This window comes from Astatotilapia calliptera, chromosome 17, assembly GCF_964374335.1.
Source record: "Astatotilapia calliptera chromosome 17, fAstCal68.1, whole genome shotgun sequence".
In the NCBI taxonomy this organism is placed as follows: domain Eukaryota; kingdom Metazoa; phylum Chordata; class Actinopteri; order Cichliformes; family Cichlidae; genus Astatotilapia; species Astatotilapia calliptera.
Genome location: NC_137438.1, coordinates 8182636 through 8210048, shown reverse-complemented (window position 1 = coordinate 8210048; position 27413 = coordinate 8182636). Strand labels below are relative to the sequence as shown.

Sequence of the window (27413 nt, the reverse complement as noted above, 5' to 3'; positions counted from 1 at the left end):
CCAGTCAATGTTCTCCCGCCCTCTCTCTTGTAACCATTGGCAACCCAGCGGTTCCCAACCCACTGGTGAGCAAAAACAGTGAGTGCGAAGAAGATATCAAGAAGATAGAAGAAGGTATCAAGCCTATGCGGTGTAAGATCACGGTAATATTGATTCATTCTTCTGTAAAGGGGAAAAGTTGCATCTTCGAGCATAAAATAAGCTGCGTATCCAATGTTCTTTTGATGACTTTAGCTATTAACTAGCTACACGACTAACTTAACGTAACTAGCCTGTAATAGCTAATGTCTTCTAATTTGTAATGCCTAAGTAAGCCTTAAAGAAAACAGGACGTTACGAGTTATACTTTATGATATTAAATCGAGACTTACATATTCTGGATTATACTGAGTGATAGCTATGTGGATATGATACTGGTACTACAGTGGACTAAAATTAAACTGACTAAAATACCATCCATATTTCAGGAAATAAATGAGACTATCATTAACTAGGAAACGCATAAAAACCTAAATTGACCATTGTCAAATAATACAAGCGAACTCAGAAAGTAATCTGTATTGAAAACAAACGTCAAAATGAAACAAAAAACTTTTTAGAAACTACAAAACTGTAATAATATTTTATCTTCGTGAGTTAGTGCATTTTATGGGCCCAATACTTTCCAGTTCCCTTTTTTGTGTATTTTTGTTCCAGAAGGAAATATTAAGTGAAATAATGTTAGTAAATTATTATTGTAAGTGCACACCCATAGTTTGTTTTTAACAAAATTTTCATTGAAAAATATTTGAGCTTGTTAAATTAGATGCTGTTAGAGGATATATAAAGTTTCCTAATATTACACAAAGCAGTAAAAACGTCCTCTTGGCAGAGCATATTCGCATCACTAAACATTATTTCCAGTGGGCAAATTATGTTGTTACTACTTTTGATGATTAGACTACATCCATCCAGGTCACCAGTCTATTACAGGCCTAACAGAGAGAACTAGTTAACCTAACATGCATGTCCTTGGAGTGTGGGAGAAAGCTGGAGAACAAAGGAGAACAACAGACTACACATAGAAAGGTCATGGATTTGCACCCAAGACCTGCTTGCTGTGGGGCAACAGTGCTAATTGCTGTAACTTCATGTTGCCCAATTAAATAAATTTTATTGATATGCACAAAATATAACACAATACAATAACACAAGTGTATAATAAAACTTCCTCTATCACTGGTTGTAATCTGTATTATAATTCTGATTAAGACAACTAAACAACAACTTATTATTGTCATAATAATAACTTTAACATGTATTATTTGGGTAAGTTGTTTAAATTAATATAAGCATTTATTCTCAGAGTTCACCAGCTTTTTTTTAAGTAAGCAGTGCAGTTCCCTTATCTGCCACAAGATGTCACCAGAGCTTTTGATAATGACAGACATCAAGATCGCCTGAGCGGATGAGTTCTAATGCCAGTGACAGTGGTGAAAATTAAATTGAAAATTGTGTACAGAATGTGTTTGGTTGAAAAAAATGTGTAAACTTCCTCTCTTCCCTTTATAAATCTGCCCAAAGAGCAAAGATGGCACCCAAGAGGCAAAAAAGTCCATCAAGAAAAACAGGTGTTAAAGGAAAAGGTGAGTCCTGGAGTATTAATTTCTGAATTTAAATGCATTTGTTTGCTTTTATTGTATATGTCTCTGTATGAAAGATGTTCTTTCATGACATGTAAATAAAATAGTAAACGGATTTCCCAGAGCCAGGGTGATCCTATAATCCTTGATGCTTTTGAATTGGCCATTAAGTTTATGTTGAGGGATTCTTAACTCATGGTAACTGAATTACTTTTAATTAGTTTTGTAACACAAATAGCTGAGAAAAAAAATCTCAGAAAAAAAAAGCTATTTGCATTGTTTTAATTTGGTCTTGAGTGTAATGTTAGACAGCACAGTGACATTGGTGCTTGCAGATGGTTTCTGCTCAGCTGTGATTCCCCATTCTCAGTGTTTGGTTTACATTCACCATGCCACAGCTGAAAACCTGCATACAGTTAAATACTATCAGCACATCATTTTACGATGAGGTGATGGTGCCATGTCCTTGTTAAAGATTATTGTTCTCAGAGTTGTTCCTTTTTAAAATATCCTGTGTTACCCATTCCACCTGTCTCCAGCTTATAGTGTAAGTCTACATTGTCAAAACAATCTAAACAGGCTTACTTTTGTTTTTGATTTACCCTAACAACTAACAGTTACTTTCTATTCAGTCAAGGACAATCTGACACCTTCACCTATGGAAAAGCCTGGTAAGAAAAAAAATTATTTGTATTTTTTTTCTTTTGAAGAGAGAAAATTAAATTCGAACTCCTTATTGTGTTTTTACTTTTGCAAAAAGCTGGCTTTGTTCATTTTTCACCACTGTATTTTTATTCTTGAACTCAGAGAGCCTGAGCATTTGGCTCTCCTACTTATCTCCTACATATGTGCTGACTTTCAGCACAGCATATTAATCAGACCCTTATTATTCCGTTTCAGGTTTACCAGTAGCAATGCTCAAGTCAAAAGAACAGTCGCATTTTGAAGTAGTCCTATAATGTGAATAGTTATATATCCTTCATATGTGCATTGTTCTGATATGTTCTCAAGTGTACTGCTGTGTAACCTCTAATGCAGCGGTCCCCAACCTTTTTTGCGCCACGGACCGGTTTATGCCCGACAATATTTTCACGGACCGGCCTTTAAGGTGTCGCGGATAAATACAACAAAATAAAACCATTACCGAAAAAAGGAAGATTTATTCATAACGCACGTGAAAAGACCCAGGAAAACCGAGTTAACGATCAAAACGATAATAAAATAACACTGAAAACCAATAAAAACCCTGAAAACCATACATTTCACACCTGAGCCTCAACTCGCGTGGCCCGGTACCAAACGACTCACGGACCGGTACCGGTTCGAGGCCCGGGGACCGCTGCTCTGGAGCTCTTCTCTACTTGGCTCTGTGTCCCTAGATTTGGTTTTTTCTTAGACATACCAACCCCAAAACTTGTTTTTGATCAAGTGCTTGTAGCCATCAGCATAAGTAATGTTTCAATTTAGATTAGGTGATTGTGAGTAAAAAATATTTTTCCTTTCAAAATTTGCTCAGTTTTTTTGCATTTATTTATTCCTTTTAATCTTATACTTCCAGCAGTTTAAGTCCAATTTGTGAACGTGACAAAATTGAACATGACCTAATTAGGTTGAGCCCAAGCCAAGCCTGGGCTCAGCCTAAAATCTTGTCTTTGCCATAAAACTAATGGTAATTTTTTAGGAACCAGTTTAAAATCTTTGTGACAATAACAACACATTGGCCTTCTAGTTCAAATATAAATGCAGGTTTCTGCACATTGTGTGACATTAAGGATACGCTGATAAATGTATTTTGTTCAAGCTTAAATTCTTCACTAATATGAGCAGACTGGAAAACAAACTGTGCTAAAATTTCAATGCTCTGAGGTTTGGTATAAATATCTTGTGGTATGCTTTTAAAAATGCCTGGGTAAATTATGCAAGAGAAAAGAAGCTTAACAAATTAAAAATAGCTTTTTGGAGCAGCCAACAAATATAATTTAATTGCATTCTTGAGGGCTGTGGAACGCTGCGCATCACACTCTTTATGTCTCCCAAGCAAATATTTCCCATGAATACAAATGCCTTGGTTGACACATGACTCTGTGAAATGAAGGGTGTGAGTTTCCACTACAATGATTTGGCGTGAGGCCTAAGTGGTGTGAGTGGAAAAGGTTGACACACCCAGCTGGGAAGTGGTTACTTAAGCTGTACTTGAGCATTCCCAGTGTCCCCTTAGCAACCTTGTGGAAAGACTTTGAAGCGAGAGACCACAAGCAGGATGAAAACTATCATTATACAAAGCTTTGTTTACTGTACTATGCCCTGGACTGTGCTTGGCTTAGATATAGTAGAGTCTGAATGGATTGTTTATTAGGAAAAGCTTTGTTGTGGCGATGGTAAAGTACTTTGGCTTCGTATTATAACAGTCCTGAATAAATGTGTGTAACTGCACTTTATGTCTTGAGGGATGCCCTATTGGTTTTTACACATTCTGATACAAACGTACGCCTAGAAACATTTAAACATTGTGCACAGACTTCTCATAAGGACTGATATTTGTAGAGTCAAAGCAGGCGAAGGATGAGAGGCGTTCGCTGGGTCTGAGGGATGTTAAATTTCTTCATTGGAAGGTGAACACGAGGCTCTGCGTGGATGTACGCGTGCCTTATAGTTTGCTGTGACCACAAGGACTTGTCCCCATGGACAATGCACTGCAATGCACCAATTCTGCACACATTCTCCAGGCCCACTCCAAGCATATTTGAATAAATACATGTCAGTGGTCTTTGCAGCTGTTGTGCGTATCCACAAGCCAGTAAAATCCCAACATTTATACCAGAGTTTGCTTATCTGAGTGTTTACATTGTTTTGATATCAAAATCATTATTGTTTGATTATCTGATACAGTCTCATTCAATATTCTAAAACATAAGTAATTGGTTCTGAATTATTTATTATCATTATTCTCACTATTTTTATTATTATTTGTGGTAGTAGTAGTATTAGTATTAGTATTTATTTGAGCCGTCATCAGTCATCAGCTTTGCTTTTAGGGAATGAAGCCCAAAAGCTCGTTTTATCAGATAACTTCCCTATTTTTCTTCTCTCAATTGTTTCTGAACGCTCCTGAAGATCACCCTGATGACATCTACCCCATCGTCCTGACAACAGCCACCCAGGAGCTCTTTGAATGCTGCATTGATGAGGATGTCACAGAGCAGAGCCCTTACAAGCTGCTGGAAAAGGACGACATCATACAGGATATTAAGACAAGAGCCGCAGTGTCCGATTTCCACCCTGTGAAGCAGTTTGTGCTGGTTAGGCGCTGGTTATGCATTGTTGCATAGTTTACTCAGACAACAGCAGCCAGACACTGTGATGATGCACAGACCCAAGTTAAGAGCTGTGGGAAAAGACAAAGCAACCAGTTTAACTTCATTTTTTTCTCTGTCTGATCTAAATTCTTTTATGCATTTATGACAGAACTTTGCAACTTTAGTCATCTACAAATGAGACACCAGTTTTCCTTTCAGCCATTTCGTTTTTTGTGATGTTTGTAGGGTTTTGGGCATTTTCACATTCACTCTCAACCAAATTACTGGAGAAGTAGTTTGTACTGTGATGTATTCTAACACTCTCATAAAAAATTAATGCTGTGATTTTCACTTTCTTTTGACAGGACTACCCAGAGGATGAAATATTGCTTGTTTTTGATGTAGATTTCACCTATGGACAGAGTTTTTACCTGGTTCTCACACCAGAAGCCAAGGCTAGAATATATAATGTAAGCTAACAGTTTTGGTTACAGTAACAAGGTTCTCTTTTGTTAATATGTTTTTTCTTTCCTCAATACATGTTTGTTATTAGACAGACCAGGCCAATAATTAAAAAATGTATACTGATAAGCAGTAACATAACAGAAGTTTTATATTATTTAATTTAAAGGTCGTTAATTGTTTCTAGTGCTTTTGTGGCACCAGTTATTAGTAATAGTGACAGGTCATATATCATCCGGGGTGTTTCGCTTTCCAGGCTATTTTTCCGTAAAATTTAAGACTTTAAGTACTACTTTATTATCTTTCCCTAGCATAAGCATTTTGCTGTAAGTATGAATACATGTAAAGATTGCTAGTGTGTGGTTTTTTTTTTTTACTGTTATTTTGGCCTTTATATTATATATTCTTACAATTGTATTTAGGTTCTGCAGCCCCCACAACCTGAAATAATAGTGTTGGAGGATGATGTCAGTAAAACCCCAGAACCAAAGCCATGGATATCTCTCGGCAGTGAGCTGGAAGTAGATCAAGAGTCTGTCAAAGAGACCAGAGAAAAGGCACTGCAGTATATTCAAATTAACATTAAATGTTTATATCTGATCTGATTGCTTTGCTCATGAATTCTGTTCTGTCTCTTCTGTCATCATCAGCTGTGCTACAAGTTTGACTTAAAGCGCAGACCGGGGTTACCTGTCTGTTTTTCTGACCGCAACAGTACAGAGGCTGAGTGTCGCTCCGTGGCGTGTCCTTCCTACCAAGACAGCAGATTCAGCATCAAGCAGATGCAGAGGGACTGCGGGATGCAGGCTGTTCCCAAACTGCAGAGCAGCACTGCTCAGACGGAGCGGTAGGCCAGCAAATCAGTACACTTAAAATGGATTTGTTCTGTAGGGAGGGAAAGCACGTGCAGGTTTGACTAGCCTGATAATAAGACTGCATCTGTTTCAAATCAAGGAAGTAAGATGAAATCAATTTCAGAAATATTTTCTGCTTTCTCTACATACATATACAGTGGGGCAAAAAAGTATTTAGTCAGCCACCGATTGTGCAAGTTCCCCCACATAAAATGATGACAGAGGTCAGTAATTTGCACCAGAGGTACACTTCAACTGTGAGAGACAGAATGTGAAAAAAAATCCATGAATCCACATGGTAGGATTTGTAAAGAATTTATTCGTAAATCAGGGTGGAAAATAAGTATTTGGTCAATAACAAAAATACAACTCAATACTTTGTAACATAACCTTTGTTGGCAATAACAGAGGTCAAACGTTTACTATAGGTCTTTACCAGGTTTGCACACACAGTAGCTGGTATTTTGGCCCATTCCTCCATGCAGATCTTCTCGAGAGCAGTGATGTTTTGGGGCTGTCGCCGAGCAACACGGACTTTCAACTCCCGCCACAGATTTTCTATGGGGTTGAGGTCTGGAGACTGGCTAGGCCACTCCAGGACTTTCAAATGCTTCTTACGGAGCCACTCCTTTGTTGCCCGGGCGGTGTGTTTTGGATCATTGTCATGTTGGAAGACCCAGCCTCGTTTCATCTTCAAAGTTCTCACTGATGGAAGGAGGTTTTGGCTCAAAATCTCACGATACATGGCCCCATTCATTCTGTCCTTAACAGCCCCATAGCATGATGTTTCCACCCCCATGCTTCACAGTAGGTATGGTGTTCTTGGGATGCAACTCAGTATTCTTCTCCCTCCAAACACGACGAGTTGAGTTTATACCAAAAAGTTCTACTTTGGTTTCATCTGACCACATGACATTCTCCCAATCCTCTGCTGTATCATCCATGTGCTCTCTGGCAAACTTCAGACGGGCCTGGACATGCACTGGCTTCAGCAGCGGAACACGTCTGGCACTGCGGGATTTGATTCCCTGCCGTTGTAGTGTGTTACTGATGGTGACCTTTGTTACTTTGGTCCCAGCTCTCTGCAGGTCATTCACCAGGTCCCCCCGTGTGGTTCTGGGATCTTTGCTCACCGTTCTCATGATCATTTTGACCCCACGGGATGAGATCTTGCGTGGAGCCCCAGATCGAGGGAGATTATCGGTGGTCTTGTATGTCTTCCATTTTCTGATGATTGCTCCCACAGTTGATTTTTTCACACCAAGCTGCTTGCCTATTGTAGATTCACTCTTCCCAGTCTGGTGCAGGTCTACAATACTTTTCCTGGTGTCCTTCGAAAGCTCTTTGGTCTTGGCCATGGCGGAGTTTGGAGTCTGACTGTTTGAGGCTGTGGACAGGTGTCTTTTATACAGATGATGAGTTCAAACAGGTGCCATTCATACAGGTAACGAGTGGGGGACAGAAAAGCTTCTTACGGAAGACGTTACAGGTCTGTGAGAGCCAGAGATTTTCCTTGTTTGAGGTGACCAAATACTTATTTTCCACCCTGATTTACGTATAAATTCTTTACAAATCCTACCATGTGAATTCATGGATTTTTTTTTTCACATTCTGTCTCTCACAGTTGAAGTGTACCTCTGGTGCAAATTACTGACCTCTGTCATCATTTTAAGTGGGGGAACTTGCACAATCGGTGGCTGACTAAATACTTTTTTGCCCCACTGTATATATAAATTATATATGCTTTCAGTGAATCTGCAACACATTTCATAACATATTGTTTTAAAAGTAAGGCAAGTTCCATGTTTTATTGTATGTGTTGCCTTCTGTCTATTTTACAGGGCGGTTCAGAGGAATGTGTTTACCCAGTATGAACCAAGAGAGCTAAGAGAGAAAGAAAAAGAAAACATCCTCAGGTCTGAGAAACTGAAGAAGTTTGTCAACTCAGTGACCCCCAGGTAAAATGAATTCTTATGGTATCGTCGTTTCCATCTGCTTCTTAACAACCCATGCTCAAAATATCAGCCATAGATAACTCAATCCCATCCAGTATTATGAATGCAGGAATATTCAGTGGAAATATGATGATGGTGTATTAAGACAATTGTGTGTACTTTATTCCTCTGCCGAGGCGAGAGAGAAAAAATGTTTCCAGCAGCGTTTGTTTGTTTGTCTGTTTGCTCCGCTGTCTGTGAGCAATGATACATAAAAAGTACCGGTCCAAATTTCAACAGGTACATTTTCACTTTGCAGGGTCTTGCATGCCCTTCAGCAGGCACACATAATGAATGTGTTCACTGATGACTTTAAGGCCTTGGGCATAGGAGCAGAAGCTTCTGACCAGTTAGTGATGGTTTCTGAAGGTCTGAAGCTTCAATGGACCTTCACAGACGAGAAGCGCGCCATGGGCAAGAAAATCAGCAGCGTCAGCTGGCACCCTACAATCCATGGTGAAGTACATAGACTTCTACAGACATAGCATAGAGTACATTTATGATAAAGTCAAGATTTGTGTACCATAGAAACTTTGGACATTCATTAACATTGGAAAATAATCGTTAGAACCCTGACAGGTCACATTAAAATCATCATAATTCATTTTCTTTCACTTTTTAGTTGGAAAAATTAGGTCACTATTGACCCCCTGCACAGACCTGGGCAGGCAGGAGTTCGCCCAATTCTTGTTTTTTCAGCAACAGCAGCTTGTGGCGAGAAAGTATACACTTAGTGGGCAATGATATAAATATGTACAAATATACAATAGCCTGCCTAAAAGAAATTGAACTCCCTTTTCCTGTTATTTCAACTTCACTGACAAGCTCTGTAATATCTGTAATATCAACGTGTCACCTTAAGACACACATCGACGTCCACAAAACCAGAAAAAGAATATCAGTGTGATCAGTGCACATGCATTATCAATTTGTGGCTTCTATGTAAAGTAGAAATTAGAGTAGATCTACAGATTTTTCAAAAAAGGCTTTGTAAACACAGGTCTGTTTTCCTGTTGCTATGTAGCTGATACATTGTGGGGTGTGGTGTTTTTTTGTCTATGTGGCAGGTCTGATAGCTGTGACTTTTATAAAGAAACAGGAGGAGCAGCTGGATAAGTCCACTGTGTACATCAACAGTCCTGCTTTCATTGTCTTCTATGGCTTCCCCGATCAATCTAACCCCCGGGTATGAGAAGTAGAGGAGAGAAACCCATTAACGGGAGTCGAGAAAACATTTTTTTAAATGTATGTGTTTGAGAGTTAGCTCTAAGTCTTTGCCCTTTACTGTAATTTTTCTTCTGCTGTAAATTTGAAAAGATCTATTGATTTGAGCCAAGCACTCAATCAATATAACCAAGCTGCTAAATCGCTCAAAAGTAATATGAGTTCCATGTGTGCCTTCAATGGTGCATGTGTCATGATTTGGTTTCAGCCTCTGGGACCAGTGGCACTTTGACAAGACATATAAATAACATAAATAATTAATATTTTCTACAAAAGGGAATAAAGCTAAAAAATGTACTGCATACTGTCTTTTTCCCCTTATGTCTAGTGTAGGCATATGAGAGACTAGAATAAATACATTTTTGCGTTGGGAAGCTCCTTATACATGGAAACCTCTGCTTGGAAATATGTGTATGCTCATTTTTATGTGTTTTGATTTTTTTTATATATATATAGTTGCTCTTGGAGTGCCCAGATGACATTTTTGCCTTCGAGTTCTGCCCTTCGAATCCAAATGTTATTGTTGGTGGCTGCAGGAATGGCAAGGTGCTCCTTTTTCACTCAGCGTCTCAACTTCACAAATCAAAACAATCAGTTTCTCATCCCATGCCCCCATTTTAGTTCAATATAAACATGGTATCGCATGCTGTTGCCACTCTTCTGTCAGCATTTAATATGATATGTTTGAGGGTTTTTTTTCTAATGTATATATTTGTATATTATTATCTATAGTCTCAGGCTCAAATGATCATCACCACTAAACGATTTTATGTTGCTGATGTCTCAGGTGGTGTTGTGGGACATTTCTTTTCACATCCCGCACTTACAGGGAACACGGCCTAACAGTAAAAAAGCCTCAGACTCCGACTCTGACACTGACACATTTGTAAGTACCCATACTCTCTTTGAAATAGTCACAGTGCTGATGCAGTGAGACATGCTGCTCTGTACAATGTTAGTCAAGTTACTTGAAAAAAGTAATTAGTTACTTTTGAATAACATGATACACAACCTGAACACATAATAAAGCAATAGACCTTTCTGCCCAATAATATTTTTTCTGCATAATCCAACATATAAATTTGAAATGAATTTTGAATCAAATGAAAAAGTCTCTTTTTTAAAAATTGTTTTACTAATTTTAATCTTTTAACTTTATGCACATTGAATCATGCAAAAATTAAATGATATGTAAGTTTTGACTTTGTTTTGTTTTAGCTCATTTCAGTGTAGCTTTTATAGTTTTAAAATGTTTTGTTTTACAGTTTCTTAAAGCTTCCACTTAAAGCCTAACCTGCACTGATATCTTCCAGCTGTATTTAAGTAGACACTCGTGTCCTATCATCTCTGGCCCAGATTTACCTTGGGTGTTTTTATTGCCACTACAGTGGAGCAGCTGCCTCCATCCTTCTCCTTACTGCTTCCTTCTCTTTGCCTTCCCCTCTCCCACCCTCTGTGCCTCCTTCTGTTCTCTTTGTCATTGTTAGCCCTTTATTCACCAGAGTCAACAGCACCGGCTCACATACGCCAGCTGTTACATAACTCTTGTTTCTTGCCCCCACATAGAAGATAACACACAGTGAAATCAGATCACTGCCCTTCCTGCTGTTTGCAGTGTAAACAGTGGCAGTTGTATCTACTAGAACGCTCTGTTAGGTGATGTGAAAGCTGTGCTACACCACCACCTGTCACTGGGTTGTCAGATAAATGAAGAATTACATTTTAAATTAACATCTTCTCTATCTACTTTTTTTTTATTCGCTCCATTGCACATAATAAATCCAATTGCAGGTCCACAAAACGACTAAGATATATGTTTAAAATTTGCTTGCAATACTATGAGGAGGTGTTTTAAACAAATTAAATAATCATTGTGTTTTTTAAGTGGCTCTATTGTGCCAGAATGTGTTTGAGTGTATTTATCTGTGTGCTGTTTGTTTTTCCATGCACACATCGAAGTCGTCATTTGCATTTCATTATTCTGCTTGTGCGTTTTACAGTGGTTATTCAGCTGTGTACAGTCTTTGTGTCTAGATTGAATTTGTGTGTAGACTGAATTGTCAGAGCTCACCATACAGCACATTACTGTCGCGTGTCTGCTTTCCCTACAGGACTTGGGTAACAAAAAAGAGAACAAGACTCCTGTCATGAGCTACTGTGCAGTTTCTTCCATAGAAAGCAGCCACAAATCCCCAGTTACTGATGTCCAGTGGCTGCCGAAAACATTTGAGGTACTGAGGGACTGAAGGGCAAAGGGGTTGGAGGGAATTAACAACTGTTGGGAATTACTTTTTCCACCAGGCGCACATGAGCCTACTCTGAGCCCTTCCACAAGGTTACTGCTGTTTAGCGTGTGGATAAAAGGTGTTTTTGTGTGACTACACAGCAATAGTCTCAGAAAAGCAATCTTTAGATCTCAGCCTCCCTAAATTATATCTAATACAAACACTGTGTCGTAATTCAACATACTAAAACCCCCAATCTCAAAATGGTAACAAAACACACACTTCAAGGTCAGGTCTCATACTGGCATACTGATTTCTCTGTCTTGTTTTGGAATGGTGACAGGTTAATGGCCAATTCACTATAAACAGGACTAAGAGGATGTAGGGCATTAGTGGGAAGTAGATAGCAAGCAGAGAAAATGTTACAAATGAGGGTGCGAGCACAGAAAAGGAGCAATGTAGAATATATGTTCAGAGGAAAACAAACCCCACAATCACAACGTCAAAAGAAATCAAATCTAAACTTATATTTATCTAAAGATATATTGTCTGCAGTAAGACTATGGTATTTTGTCTTTTACAAAGAAATCCAATATTAAGTGTGCACAGAAAATTACTAGCCATATATGTCCAGATTTGGTTTCCCACTTGTGCCTATCACTTACCTCTATGTAGTTACTTGCAGTAAATCACATCGATCACTTTCAGTTATCTTGATAAGTAAAATAAGGCAATCATCAAAGTGCCCCCAGGGGAAAATCCAACCACCCATACAGCTTCATGAACCAAGACCAAGCCTGATGCAGACATTTATTGATTTTGTAACTCCCTCTGTTTAGGTGACCAGGACAGGCGTTCCAGTTCAAAACATTTCTAACATGTCTGTTCAAGTTGTCACCTGCTCCCCTGACTGGTAAGTTCTCTACAGTTTAATGAAAAAAATAACTCCTGATACTTTTTCTTCTTACTTTTCACTGCTTGTCAGTATGTACTTTGGATGTTGATTCTAAGTGTGATTTTAGTGGCTGATAACATGTGTGTGTTTTTTAATACATACAGTTATTTGCAAAGTAGGCAAACAAAGGCCTCTGGTTACCTGATGGATACATTATACACTCACTAGATCCACTGTTTGCTTTATCACGTCCCCTTTCTCTCTCGCTGCCCTTGTTTTGAGTCTCTCTGGATTGTTGACATTCTAATGAAGGTCAAATACAGGGGGGAAAAAAAGAAAAGAAAGAAAACCTTTGGAAGTGAACAGCGTTTAGAAAATGGGTTTTAGTCATTTTCCCTCATCATAACTGACTTGACTTTGCCACACCTCTACATGTGCATAGAAAAAAGGATACATAAAATATTATTATGAAATTACAGCAAAACCTCGACAAATTTAGATAATAAGCAAAACAACCCAAATGGGAATACTATACTACTTATGCCGTAACATGAGCTAAATAAATACATCATAATTTAAGTTCCTTGGTGTATATATTTGTGTAATTCCAAATCAAACTGACTTATAACTAACGCTGGAAATTAAACACAAAAGAAAGCAAATACAAAGAATATAAGAAGTAGAAGTATTTATTGCTGAATTGTGAAAAGAGTAAAAACACAGTTGCAAGATACAGAAAAATTCAAGCAGTACCAGATCTCTTAGAGAAGATGGAATTCTAACTTCAGGCTAATGCTAGAAAGTTAGCAAGCTACATACCTAGCTTCGAGTATGGTTTTGGTTTTACTGTCTGTAGTTGGCAGACAAATTGTCTGGCTATTAGTGCCAAGTCACATATCAATTAAATAATGAAACACTACAATTTTGTTCAGATCAGTGACTTGGATTAACAAGACATAACAGCTACTAGCTAAGTTTAAAACATAAAATGTATATGTGTGAAAAAATCACCTATAAATTCTTCATAAAGATGAAAGGTATTTATATAGAGTTATTTTTTTTTCTTGTAGAGTAGACTGTAAAGATGCTTTTTAATACTGTAAAGTTGTAAAGCTTTCTATTGGTGAATATATATTATGGCACTCAAACACGCTGGATTATTTTTCCGGTTTCATCTTAATTCTATGGTGTAATCTGTAGTCATTCTCCTCTGGTTGAACATACTGAGCCAATAATATATTGAAGAGCTGTGCAGTTGGTTAAAATATTGCCTTTTGTAAACCACGTAAATGAGTGTATCTGGCAATCATTATATTTCTCAGGAAATAGCTATGCAGTCTAATTCTCACTAGTGTTTTTATGTGTTACTTCATTTTGCATGTCCTGTTATTCAGTTTAGATATGAAGTATCAATGTGAATACAGACTGTGTTTCACACTCTGCGTCATTAGACTGGCGCTAAAGGAGTTGCAAATGACAGAAAGATTTCAAAACACTGCTCCTGTTGTTTTTAGCAATAACCACATTTATATATGCAACAATCATGTTTGAATATGAACATTTGATGATAGAGAATTTTGTTAATTTTCAGGTGGTTCTTAATTCCACATTATCTTATTGTGTCTCTGTCTAAAGCAGTGTCATGTTTTGGGATCTGCGAGTGCCAAAACTACAGAACCAGTTTCTGGCCGACAGGAAGCAAGATGTGGATCAGAAGACCATGATGACACCCTATAGCATCCCCACAACTTTCAAACACCTGGACCGGACATGGAAACCACTCTTCAGGGTACTTTCATGTCTGGGATGCATTACAGAGCTTGTGATTTGTGTAGAAAGAGCTTTTTTCTTCAACTTCCAACCATAAGAAAATCAACCATAAGAAAAAGAATGATTCGATGTTTAGTGTTATTTTTACACATCAGTAATTATTCTGCAGACAAAGATTTGTTACAAGAAAATAAGGAAAATGGCTTAAATTGAATAACTATTTAATTTGTATTTACGTGTGCATTGGATTTATTTAACTGGGGTTTAGGTAATGATTTCAGTGTGTAGATTCTTGAGCATGCTCTGTGATTTTGTTTTAGATAAGGTTTTCTTTTTTTCTTCAAGTGATAAAAGCCATCTTCTTTTATGCCATGTGTCAGGTTTCCCTGCCAAAGATTGATACAAGTGGAGAGTATGCTCCTTTGAAGTTCAGCCTAGAACATTACACCTGTAATAGTAATACAGGTAGGAACACAGGTGAGCAAGAGCTTTTACCCTCGAGGCTGCAAGGCTTTGTCTGTTTCAGTCTGCTATACTCGTTCTCTGTTTTCCTGCAATCAGTCACATTACTTAATTACACAAAATACTTTGTGGTTTTTTTGTTTGATGCCAAACGTTTTAGGAAGCTGACTCACTCACATGCTCTTTCAAATCAAACCGATTGTCCATAAGAGATGTTGTTTGATCCCCTGCTGAATTTGTTGCTTATTGGAAAAGAAAGAACAGTCTCTAATATTCATGGAAGCTTCAATTTAATGGAGAGAAACAGAAAATCAACCAAAAATCTAGAAAAAAATACATAAACATTATAAATTGATTTGCATGTCTGCATGCGGCAGACAGATTAATTCAATTTTATTTATGCAGCGCCAAATCACAACAACAAGGTGCTTTATATTGTAAGGTAGACCCTACAATAATACATAGAAAAACCCATCAGTCATATGAACCCCTATTAGCAAGCACTTTGGCAACAGTGGGAAGGAAAAACTCCCTTTTTACAAGAAGAAACCTCCAGCAGAACCAGGCTCAGGGAGGGGCGGGGCCATCTGCCTTGAGCGGTTGGGGTGAGAGAGGGAAGACAGGATAAAAGACGTCCTGTGGAAGAGAGCCAGAGATTAATAACAAGTATGATTCATACAGTCAATCAGTCAGTTACAGATACTCCTGAATCTGTTTGTCCCATTCCAACCTCTCCACCACCATAAGTAAGACCAAATAGCTCTCCATGGATGTCAGGGGCAGGACTGCAGACCTGTTGAGGCTGGAGTTGGCTACAGTTGGGACCACAGACACCAAGAGCACCATTGGTAACGGTTTGGACAATGGACAGAAATCTTCCGGGTCTCGCAAAGTCCCCTGCTCAAGAAGGCACATTTACAGGCCCATGTCAAATTTGCCAATGAGGATGTAAATGGGAGAAAGTACTGTGGTCAAGTTATTGTGTTTGTGTTTGAAGGAAGAGAAATGCTGCATATGGCACTAAGAGCATCATCCCCACAGTCAAGCACGGAGATGTAAACATGCTTTAGGACTGTTTTTCTGCTAATGGTTCAGGGCAAACTCATTGCACTGAGGGACCAATGTAACGTAACGTAAAATCTTGGACACAAACATCCTCTCCTCAGTCAGAACACTAAAGATGGGTCATGGACGGCTCTTTGGTCATGGATCAAATTCTTCTTTCAAAATCAATTTATAACTTCTATATAAAGTGTTTTCTGGATTTTTGGTTTATATTCAGTGTGCCCTCCATTAAAATTAAACTACCATAACAATTAGAGAAATGATTTCCCCATTGTAGCTGATAGTCTCATTTTCATTGTTGTCCATATAACAGTTTTGATGAGGAAAGTATTGAAGCAAAGCTCAAGCGCAAACTATAGAAAGATACACTCACTGTGTCTTCAAAATATCAAAGGTAAAGAGCAATTATTCTTTTATGTGCCTGAACAATTCTTATAATATCTGAATGGCACAGAATGTGTTAAAAACTGAAGTAAGTGAGGAGGGCAAACAGTGAGCATCACAGACATGTCTCCTGACCTCTTTGAGGGAGTTTTGGATTCTTGAGTTCTCTTTTGGATGGCTGAGCACAGTGATCAGTGGGGCAGGGCTCATTTGGCCCTGAGCTACTCTATTTCTCTCTCTGTCTTGTCTCTCCTCAGGTTTCATGGCACTTTATTAAGCGATACTTCCAAAACAAGGCCGCCATAGTTGCAGACCATTGGCTTTGCTGACTGTCAGCTCTTTGCAATATGCTGCTCAGACTCCTTGAGGGCCAGAAGATGATCATGTGTGTCCTGGCTGGTCAAGAAGAGACATGTCTTTGTCTGGCTTCCATAAACACAGCCTTGGTGGCTGGTTGTTATAGAATTAATATGCTTACTAACTCAAGCAATAAATCTGCTTCTTTTTTCATCAGCCCTCAGGGAGTCTGTTATTACGATTTTAATGAATCCCTGTGTGATTAATACTGCAGCGTTACCTAAGATATCTGACTCACATTGATTGAGGGTGGTCTTTGCTGTCTGCTTCTGTGCCTTTTGACATTTTTCTGAACATTTAAAAAGCTACAATATACTTGTTAACATGATTTTTCACACTGAAATAAATTGTGAGCAGGCGCTCATGGGGATTAAGCAAAGTCAAACACTGTCTGTAGCTGTTCCTGTATCATCTTTCTCATATCTTTACACACATCTTAACTGGGAGAAAATAGATTTAGAAGACATGTGGTTTGGTAATCTGATCTAACCTTTAAGAGTGAGAGTTGATCGAGAGCGGTCCACAGGTAAGGGGCTGTGAACAGATAGACCCACATGATCTCTGGCAGACAGTCAGGCTTTTGTGATGGAAAAGGCTTCTACCAGCTTAACCTATTTCAGCCCCTCCACCTTTTACCTCCTGTCCCTGTTTTCTCCACAGGCTTCCTTCCTACCTCTACCTCTTGTGCTTTTCTTTCTCTCTCCCTTCAAATCCACTCTTACCAGCCCTTTCACTTCGGCTGTACCCCCTCCCCACCTCACTTGCTTTAGTACTTCTGTCGTCTTGTTCACGGTCAAGTTACAGCACCACTGCAGGCTGTTATTTCCTTCATTTGAATAAAGCAGATGTTCTTTTTCCTAAAATCTGCTAGTTGTCACCTATTCTTCTTCCCCTATTTGAGTTTATTGAAATATTTGTACTTGTCTAGTAACAAGGCGCTGAGTATTGTGAACATTTTAGTCCCACGTCAGCACCAGGCTCCCTCTCTCAGGTCACTGAAATGTTAAATAAATAAATAAAAAACAATGAGTTGAACTTTTAACCTGTTCTTACTTTACCGTCTCTTCCTGTTTTGTCTTACATAACAAGATAATGAAAATGATGGCGCAGAGGTCCTCCCAGAATACAGTCAACTCAGAATACCTTCAGCCAAGACGCTCAAGACCCTGGACGATGTCAATACCAAGTTTTATGTTGGAACAGAGGTAAAAATTCTGTTATTTTCTTCTAAATAAACTGTACACTCTCTATATGCTCATGTAAGGCAGAGGAGCACGAGCCAAAACATTTCATTATGGTTAAATGTGGCTACATTGTTTATCTGTACATGACAATAAAACTTGAAACTTGAAAATGTCTTCAAATGATATCAACATAGAGCAAGTAAAAAATACAGTTAAGTTCTTGACTGCTTAACTTTTAACTTAACTCTTGACTTTACTCAGCTTGTGAGCAAGCTGGACTTCTTTTTGTTACATTGAAGTTCATCTCAAGTTGGCATAACCAATAATGAATGATTTTTTTTATTAGGTTTTTGCACATGTTTTTGTCATGCCACTTAAGGAGTGTACTATACTTTACAACTTAACTGAAATAAGGAAGACGCATACATACATTTATAAACAGTTTTATGTTCATTTTTTACAGGAAGGAGAGATTGTCTACACTGACTGGAAACTGGAGGAAGATGAGTTTGGACGAAAGTTCAGTGAGTAGTCGGGCTTGCCGCGCTCTGTTTTTTATGGCTCACCAGTGCTCAGTTGTCAGACTGACAGCAGTACGTTGATTCATAAAACAATTACACCCAATTTATTGAAATGACTTTGATTGCTACTTTCACATTAAACCCACTATTTAGTTTGGTAACGTGGGCAAATGTAATGACCATAATGTTTTACAGGGTTAATTGCTCCTTTGCATTATGATTACCCTGGAAGGAAATTACTGTCAAATAAAACTGTGCATATTCTCCATCTGTCTCACTTCACTCCCAGGTGCCAAGCCCCTGCTCTGTTTTAGAACTCATGCCTGGTTTGTGAACACAATGCAGCGATCACCCTTTTTCAAAGACATTCTTTTGACAACAGGAGGCTGGAACTTTGCCATCTGGAAAGAGGGTGTGATGGTACTGCAACAGAAAACATTGATTACCTCACATGACGTATGCATACATCACATAGAATTGAGACAATTCAAATTACGTAATTTCTTGGTTGCTGTTTTGATCATTTAAACTGCAAAACTAAGCAAAGCTATTCACACTTATTCAGTTGGTCACAGACATAGACTGTACATAAAAAATGGATGTAGCAGCCATGTATGGTTTGTGGAGCCTCAGCATTAGCAATCACGTTTTTTTGTTTGTTTGGTTTTTGGATAAAACTGTCAATTTTGGTTTTTGAAGCACGTCCAAATGGGAACCATGCACAGACTAATTCGTCCTAAGTAACACACAAGTAAAATACCACAAGTTCAATCGACAAAATTGGAGCACATAATTCAATAATTAAAATGCTTCAGAACGCACAAAATTTTTTAAATACTTCTTGTAAACCACAACATCCAGGGTGGCCCAATCTTCGTGGGACCAAGCTCTGAGCAAGAGTACAGTGCGGCATGCTGGTCCCTCTCCCGATCTGCGGTTTTCTTCATTGGGAGAAATGATGGCAGTATTGAGGTGTGGAACCTGCTCCTAAACACCAGCGAACCTACACACGTCCATGAACACGTCGCCAGTACCAGAATTACCTGCATCAAACCCTGTATCACCGCCTGTGAGTTCTTGGCTTATATTAGGTGCTCAGGACAGATACGATTTTTGAACCTTAAAACTCATTTAATGGACTGTTTTGTACTTACAGCCAAACAACACTACCTGGCTGTTGCTGACAACCTTGGAGTGCTACGTGTTTTCAATGTGCCAAAGGCCCTCCGCTCCCCGGTTAAGAATGAGGTAAGAAGACTGTGAGCTGTCTGTTTTGCTTGGACCCTTGTGTAATGTTAAGAAACTGCGGTAAAAATGTGTTATTTTTCTTAAAGGTATTTAATGGCTGCTACAGTATTATTGACTGCTAACTAGTATCTTTGTCTTGTTTTGCTTTGTTTGTATGCAGGATTTAAACATGCAGATCTTCTTTGACCAAGAGAATGACAGGCTGAAGGATTATTTGGAGTGGGAAGAACTGTGGGCGAAACCGAGAAAGGAGGAAGGCGAGTCCAAGAAACAAGTGGTGAGCATCCATCCATCCATCCATTTTCATCCGCTTTGTCCGGGGCCGGGTCGCGGGGGCAGCAGCCTAAGCAAAGAGGCCCAGACCTCCCTCTCCCCAGCCACCTCCTCCAGCTTATCCGGGGCAATACCAAGGCGTTCCCAGGCAAGCCGAGAGATATAATCTCTCCAGCGTGTCCTGGGTCTGCCCCGGGGCCTCCTCCCGGTGGGACTTGCCTGGAACACCTCGCCCAGGAGGCGCCCAGGGGGCATCCTTGTCAGATGCCCAAACCACCTCAGCTGGCTCCTTTCGATGTGGAGCAGCAGCTGCTCTACTCTGAGCCCCTCCCGGATGGCCGAACTTCTCATCCTATCTCTAAGGGAGAGGCCAGCCACCCTTCAGAGGAAGCTCATTTCTGCCGCTTGTATCCGCGATCTCGTTCTTTCGGTCACTACCCACAGCTCGTGGCCATAGGTGAGGGTAGGGACGTAGATCGACCGGTAAATTGAGAGCTTCGCTTTTACACTCAGCTCCCTCAGCTCACAAGTGGTGAGCAGTAGGTTTTAATTCTAAACTGAATTCCCAGAAGTCTCAAGGTGCCAGTTTCCATCAGTGTGACTGGAAGGTGGCTCAACAGCAGCTGAGAGGGAGGAAAGATGTCCTGTCCTGTGTCCAGTGTTTGTAATTTCCTAGATCTGACAGTTCAGACCATAGTGACGCACAACGAATGGTTAGATTTGAAATGAAAATGAAGGACGAGAAAGGATAGGAGAACACTAAAGCTTTTCTTTCCCTGTGTCCTTTGCCATTTGTCTACAGTGAAAGTGTCCTTGAGTTAAACCGTGACTTCCCACAAAGCTTCCCTGCATTGGTGATCAGAATCTTCAGCAGACTTACAAAAGTTTTAGTACTGACCCAGCTAAATATGTGGACGTATAAAGTTGACATTGGAAAAGATGAAGAAGGCACTCGTGTATCTCTTTTTGTGTCTCTCTCTCATTTTCTATCCGCTTATGTTTAATTCATTCACATCGTTATTTGATCCCAAGCACTGGGGATAGGGTAGTTATTGACAGGCAGTGCCTGACAGTCTGCCTGCTAAGTATAGAAGCAAACTTAAGTGGCTAACTGGTTCTATCTTAGGCTGCATGGCAGCTACCAAAAAAGTTTTGTTTTGCTTTAGTAATGTCACTTGGAGTGGATACTTTCTCTTAATTCCTCTAAACAGGAATGAATTTTCATGTTCACCTCCAGCTTCTTTCTGCTGTTGGCTTTAAAACATCTACGGCAATTTGAATTTAGATGGATGATAAGGACAAGGCACAGCTTAAATATGATATGAACAATACTGTCAGGTTTACTGTTGTGGGAGGAAAGTATCAGGAATTTTCCACACAGTATCCTAATTTTCCTTTTTTTTTCTTTAAAGGACTGTGCCCTGCATGCAATACACAGATGCAGGGCACAGTCCAGATTTTACTAGAAAAGTGTCATCTTATTTAATATTTGCATCCTTCAATAAAATTTCAGTTCAGTAAAATTCAGAGGCAATGTAATTTTCTGCCTCTACGATGGGAAACGCTGAGATCTTGGATTAGGTGCTCTATTGTTTCGTAATTATTGTTTATGATGAAGCTTGTTTCTCTGGCTTTGTCTGCAGGAGCCTGACAAGCCAGTCACATTCCAGGTAGACAGCGAGGAGGCGGACTTGAAGGAGTACAGTGATTACCTGAAACTGGAGGAAAGCATCCTCAAGCATACGGGCCTGTAGCCACATGCTCCAAAAGCCTAGGATACCTAATATCACACCCCTTCATACACACATGCACATAAATTAAAAGCTTTTTTCCTTACATATATTTATTAATTTGTATAAGTTTAATGTAAATAAGAAAACATTTTACAATATGGAAACCTGTTCAAACTGTTCATCACATTGCCAGTGTTCGTATGTTTGTGCCTATTTTTGCAGTATTTCTTGTAACTTACATCGATTTTACAGTATACATTCACATTGTCCTTGGGTTCAGGCTTTAGGGTCAACAGATTATTTTCATCCATTCATCTAAGATCGAGTTACTGGGTAATGCCATCCATTAGTGCCCTCCTTACCACCACTCCCTAAGGATACAAAAGTGATCTGACCTTGACAGAAAGTCATTATATGGCTGTTTAATTTCAGTAAGTGCCGTAAGAAATGAATTTAGAATCTGGTGTTTTGTGGACAATTTTGAATAAAAAGCCAATGACTGTGGTCACTATCGCAAAAGCTGTTTGTCAGTAATCCTGCTTGTAAGTGATCATTATGGCTTAATATTGTGTCTCTGGGTCTTTACTAAGTCAGTAATTCACACGGCTGTGAACCAGTTGGAACTGGTGGCTATAAGGCCGACTACATTTTAGTAGGGCAGCATAAAAGGAGTCAAATGAAAGGATGCACTCTTGCTGATCTATGAATACATGTACACAGCCTGCACAGCACCAAACAGCAGTAAGCTGAAACTAGCTGGAACAATAAATATTTACCTAAAGAATATGCGGAGAGCATATTTTCCAAATAATCTGGCCAGATGGTGAGAGTCATAACTCCAATTAAATGATAACACTAGTCTACCGACAAGTGGATTGGATGGCTAACAATGTAATAAGATCATGGTATGCTAATCATGTGTGTATAGCTTGCCCTCATTGCACAAGTAATCAGCTAATGCAGCAATAACGTCTTGATCTAAACAGTGGCCAGATGTTAGCATTATGTCTAAAGCAGTCTCCCTAATGGTCCCGCTGAATGAATCCATTGTTTCCAGTGAAAAGATTCTAATCATTTGTCAGTTTGTTTTTTTTGTGCACAAAAGGCCATGTAGTTATGTGCTAGTTAACGGCTGTCCAAGAACTTCCAAGGCTGTTTTGAGAGCGCAGGAAACTGCACCTATGGCCTTAAAACGTTGTAACCAGAACCACGAGTGTGGTGTGTTACTGTACAGCACCTCTACAGCTAAAAATTGGAATGTGTTCAATATTTTAAGTAACACACTTTTACCAGAATTAGAAGATTTTACTAACTGTGTATTATTTTAGAAAGTAGGCTACTGAAATGTAGCACACATGGAAACCAAACATTACAGTATAAGTTTGCAAAATGGAAACAGCTGGTTTCCCTTTCATAAGTAACTTTGGAACATTTCCATATGGGGAATAGATCAAATAGATTAAATCTAATTAAATATATCTTTAATAAATCCAAGACTGTAGACTGTAAAGCCTTTAGACTGTAGTCCTCACAGCTTCATTCAGCCATGACTCAAAAACATAATACTGAAATGAGGCACGGTGGTTAGCACTGTTGCCGCACAGCAAGAAGGTCCTGAGTTCAATTCCAACATCAGGCCGGGGTCTTTCTGTGTGGAGTTTGCATGTTCTCCCCGTGTTTGTGCGGGTTCCCTCTGGGTACTCCGGCTTCCTCCCACCGTCCAAAGACATGCAGCTTGTGGGGATAGGTTAATTGGATAATCCAAATTGTCACTAGGTGTGAATGAATGTGAGTGCAAATGGTTGTCTGTCCCTGTGTGTTGGCCCTGCGACAGACTGGCGACCTGTCCAGGGTGTACCCTGCCTCTCGCCCTATGACAGCTGGGATAGGCTCCAGCGCCCCCCGCGACCCTGAAAAGGATAAGCGGAAGCGAATGGATGGATGGATGAGCCACAGTGATGCATTATAATATCTTAAAGTTTGTTTGTTTTTTAAATTCACTTCATCTTAGAATTGTGTCAGAACTCGGATTGTAGTCATTACTGATGAGTGTAATCTGTAACCCAACCGACTTTAGTCTTTGTTGCAGCAATCGTTAAAAATTGCTTCACCATGTAACAACGTGAGATTCTAGATCAAAGTGAGTGAGGGAAAGTTGGATATACTGTCACGTAAAAAAGAAAGTTTTCTTGGGATTCTGCACACTTGTGAGAAATTAAGTCCACACTTACTGCTTCCATAGGATCTAAGAGGGTAAGTCAGCCAGGTGCTGCTAATAACACGGCACTTAATTAACTGATTATCAGCAAGTACAAAACTTCTGGAACAATGTCCTTTGGACAGATGAGACCAAAATGGAGAGTTCTAGCCATAATGCACAGCACCATGTCTGGAGAAAACCAAACACAGTATATCAGCATGAACACGTCATACCAACCAAGCACGGTGATGGATGTGTTATGATTTACACTTGTTTGCAGTCTTTAAGTCAACCATGAACTCCTCTGTATACCAAACTGTTCAAAAGTCAAATGGGACTGTGGAATACTTGAATATCTGTCATACAAACAGGGCCGCCCATTCGACTTCACTAACGACAAACAAACTGTTCTCTGTGCTCTGTGCCATGTATATGGATACATGGTGTTTCTGAAATGCTGGAAAAAAAGTCTGATATTCAGATTTTTCTCCGTGTGCAATAAACACATGTGGACCATGACTTAAAGAATAAAGTTATATTTAGCATAACACAACTCAGTCATTTAAAGATAGCAACTAAGGCCAAAAACTGATCAACAAAGCGTTTACTGAGTTCAAAGACTCAGTAAAGGGATTTTCCCCATAAATATCTGCGCAATATACTGCAACAAGAGGACTCGCTCGTCATTAAGACAGAACGCAGTGATGAAGAAGATGGCATTGACTTTACTTTACTTTTAACCAGATGCTAACTCAGTTTTTTACATAGTCTTTTACTAAAAGTGATAAAGCTTGAGGAATCTCGTATAAGAAATTTAATGTTAAAAAAAGACACACGATGGAAGGCAAATCCTAGTTAAAAGCATTGGAAATAAGCAGTTAAAATAATTTTACAATGAATTTGTATTAGGTTATGAAACTTTTGCCAGTTGTGTTTGATTCCAAAATGGTCAAGGGCTATGGAAATCACAAGAAAAGCTAAATTAAACGTCGAATCCTCCCCCATTGTTCACAACATTTATGAGAATGTCGTTTCCTTTGCAGTATCTTGCAAGGAGTACCTCTCAGCTTTCTGGACTCCATTAGTTTCACTCCTTCATGGGGATAAAATAAGGACGCCTCAGAGCGCTGGGTCCACCACAGGTCAGGGCAGCGCCGCAAACCTATAGTCCCAAATTGACAGCCGGTGTTCTGCCAGAAAAGAGGCCGGAGGGACGGAGAAGGAGGGGGCTATAGGGGCAGCTGTCTATTGCCAAGTTTTCACACTGTGTTCGAGATGCCTCAAAAGGAAAGAGAGAGTGCGAGGGTTGAGAGAATCAATGAACAACACAAGCACGAATGGTTGAATTCAGGGGGGAGAGGGGGAAGGAGACTGTTAAAGAGGAGAGAAAGATGAAAAACAGACACGATTCTCCTTAGCAGAAGTGAACCGGGGTCAACTTCACCCTGGCCATGACTCATTCACATGGACGGTCCTGTCACGGAGCGAAGGGGGTGGAGGACGGTGAAGAATGGGCTGATGTGAGGGTGCACAGCGACAGGCGTCCATATGGCCCCTGAGGCACCAACAAGGTCCCATGACAAAAGGGGGCTCTGCTCTCAAGTCGCGTCCTCCTCAAACCTCTCTGGGAATTCTCTTTCGCAGTCCCCCCTTTCCTCTGCAGAGCCTCTCACTTTTCTGCCAGCCCAGCAAGCAGCAGAGGAATGTGCCTTCTGCAAACCAGCACTCGCTCGGGGATTGCCTTTACACTTGCTGGCTAGTTATTATTGTAATGGCTGATGCAAAGAATGTTGTGCAATTGAGTAGGCTTATGTGCTATGTAAACATTTGCGGCATTTGAGGTTCTGCAGACGTACATAGAGATGTTTGCAGGGTAAGCTCTACTGCTCAGCGTTTGTCCTCTAGAGCATTCGCTACAATAGTCAGCAGCATGGCCATAAACCAAGTGGCATGAAGGGCATTCATGATGTCAGCTTTTCCTCACTTGACTTCTTCATCTAAGTCCCAAACAAGAGATTTCCCAAACATAAAAAGCGATCTTTAACTAAAGGGGGGAGTATTGGGGGGGGGGATCTATACAGAGCGGATTGCCCGTAGTCCAGTTTTTATTACCAGTTCATCAAAGTTCTTAAGCCAAGTCCTGGGATACAATGAGCGCAGGTGCTGTGCAGGAGGGGATGTAAATCTGACCAGGCGAATTAAGCCATTGCTTTGGCATTGTTCTGTTTGGCCTCCTATCTGTTTTTGCTCCGGAGGGTGTTGGGTAGATTGGGGTGTTGGGAGGGACATGTGAGGGCCTGCATCCACAAATCTCCCAACATGGGAGGCATCCTGCAGATTTCACACACGGTCATACGAGTCGGACCCCAGCTGCAGAGGAGGATCATGCAGGACAACGAGAAGGGTTAAAAGATATTAAAAGAGGGAGAGCTGGAGAAAAGGACGGTTGAGAGAGAAAGCCACATTTGCCTGTGAGATAAAGAAAACATTTAATTGACTGAAACAAAATTTCTCCTACTTGAGACACAAGCAAATCAGAATTCTGTTTAATCTCAAAGCAGCTGTGCAATTGCTAAAAGTATCCCCAGGTAAACTGTTGGGCTTTCTTTCTGTAAACCATGCCGCTGTTTCTCTTTAAAGCCTCTGCCAAGCTGGTGGTAGGTTTCATTAGTTGACCCTTGACCTCATAAGAGATCAGGTGACCAGGGCAGTGCTGTGGAATGCTCCCTCTTGACTCCTTTTCATTTTCTAATTTCAAAGCTCTCAACACTTTGGATCCTAGTCATTTTACCAGCGCCTTCTGTTATCTACAGCAACATGTAGAGAGAGCGAGAGAGAGAGAGAGAGAGAGAGAGAGATTTTACGCACTCAAGAAAAAGAATTGTATTTATTCAATCCAGTTTTCGATTCCAGCTGTTAAAAGGATTGTTGTTCGTAGCTTTATCTAATTAGCATCCGGGAAACAAGTGTGAGATATATTTTAAATACAATTTCATCAATGGGATCATTAGATGGTAGGTCATCCAATAAACCTTTCAGTAAACTTATTGTCACGGTCTGGAGGGCAGACCGTGGGGGATGTAGGAGAAAGGACCCAAAACGCAGACTTGATGGAATGAACAGTGGGTTTATTTACAGTGAGGTAAATGTACACCACACATTAAATCTCCAAAAGTGCTCCCTCGACTCCCGTGACGTGTCTTCTCCCAAGTGCTGGTATCCCGTGCTCTCTGCCCCTGTGCCTTCACACACCCCGTGTGTCTTGCAGTCCTGTGTTCCACTGTCCTCCTGGGGGAAAACACAGACACAGCCGTTATGGCACCAACTCCGGCAGGCATACACTTTAACAACACTAGAAACACTGACATGGAGTCTAACTCAACGATCCTGCGCCGGAGGAAGCTCCATCGCTCTGTTAAGTAGCTCCCCCGACGATCCTGATCAGAAGCAGGTGTGTGGTAAGCTAGGCGTGACCAGCAGCTGGCAGGGCCACACCCATCAGGCCTGCAGGTGGCTGTCCTTCATCCTCCAGCCTCACACACATACACACACCAGCATTGAACACAAGAACACAGTGCAGCAAACATACATCCAATACACTAATAACAATAAAGGTCCACACTGTTCACGAACCCCGAGTCCCC

The 27413-nt window shown here is 40.1% G+C and overlaps 1 protein-coding gene and 1 long non-coding RNA gene across 5 annotated transcripts; one reads left to right on the top strand and one right to left on the bottom strand.

Moving 5' to 3' along the window:
• Positions 1-9: 9 nt before the first annotated feature.
• dnai3 (dynein axonemal intermediate chain 3) lies at positions 10-22133 on the top strand. Of its 4 annotated transcripts, none has more exons than XM_026146722.2 (23): positions 10-143; positions 1564-1625; positions 2255-2293; positions 4737-4921; positions 5284-5388; positions 5803-5937; positions 6031-6227; positions 8076-8192; positions 8488-8684; positions 9296-9414; positions 9909-9998; positions 10240-10338; positions 11564-11683; positions 12517-12590; positions 14211-14361; positions 14723-14819; positions 17700-17815; positions 18258-18318; positions 18605-18735; positions 19177-19384; positions 19472-19563; positions 19724-19840; positions 21480-22133. In XM_026146722.2, the coding sequence occupies exons 2-23, from the start codon at positions 1571-1573 to the stop codon at positions 21588-21590; spliced, it is 2616 nt and encodes an 871-aa protein (XP_026002507.2). In that variant the 5' UTR covers positions 10-143; positions 1564-1570; the 3' UTR covers positions 21591-22133. The 4 variants fall into 4 exon arrangements, with proteins under 4 accessions (XP_026002507.2, XP_026002506.2, XP_026002508.2 ...); XM_026146721.2 differs by having other exon boundaries at positions 14208-14361; XM_026146723.2 differs by having other exon boundaries at positions 15-143; positions 14208-14361; positions 14723-14807.
• A 4743-nt stretch (positions 22134-26876) lies between these two features.
• On the bottom strand, positions 26877-27413 carry LOC145421410 (uncharacterized). Its single transcript, XR_013902758.1, has 2 exons — positions 27136-27413; positions 26877-27057 (listed from the first exon to the last, which is right to left on the bottom strand). It is a non-coding gene; the product is annotated as an uncharacterized LOC145421410 (long non-coding RNA).

Bases quoted from the DNA above. Each gene is read 5' to 3' on its own strand.
- dnai3 (XM_026146721.2), top strand. From the start codon at position 1,571: ATGGCACCCAAGAGGCAAAAAAGTCCATCAAGAAAAACAGGTGTTAAA. The intron at 2,294-4,736 runs GTAAGAAAAAAA...ACGCTCCTGAAG, and splicing joins TTCACCTATGGAAAAGCCTG to ATCACCCTGATGACATCTAC. The intron at 17,816-18,257 runs GTAAAAATTCTG...CATTTTTTACAG, and splicing joins AGTTTTATGTTGGAACAGAG to GAAGGAGAGATTGTCTACAC.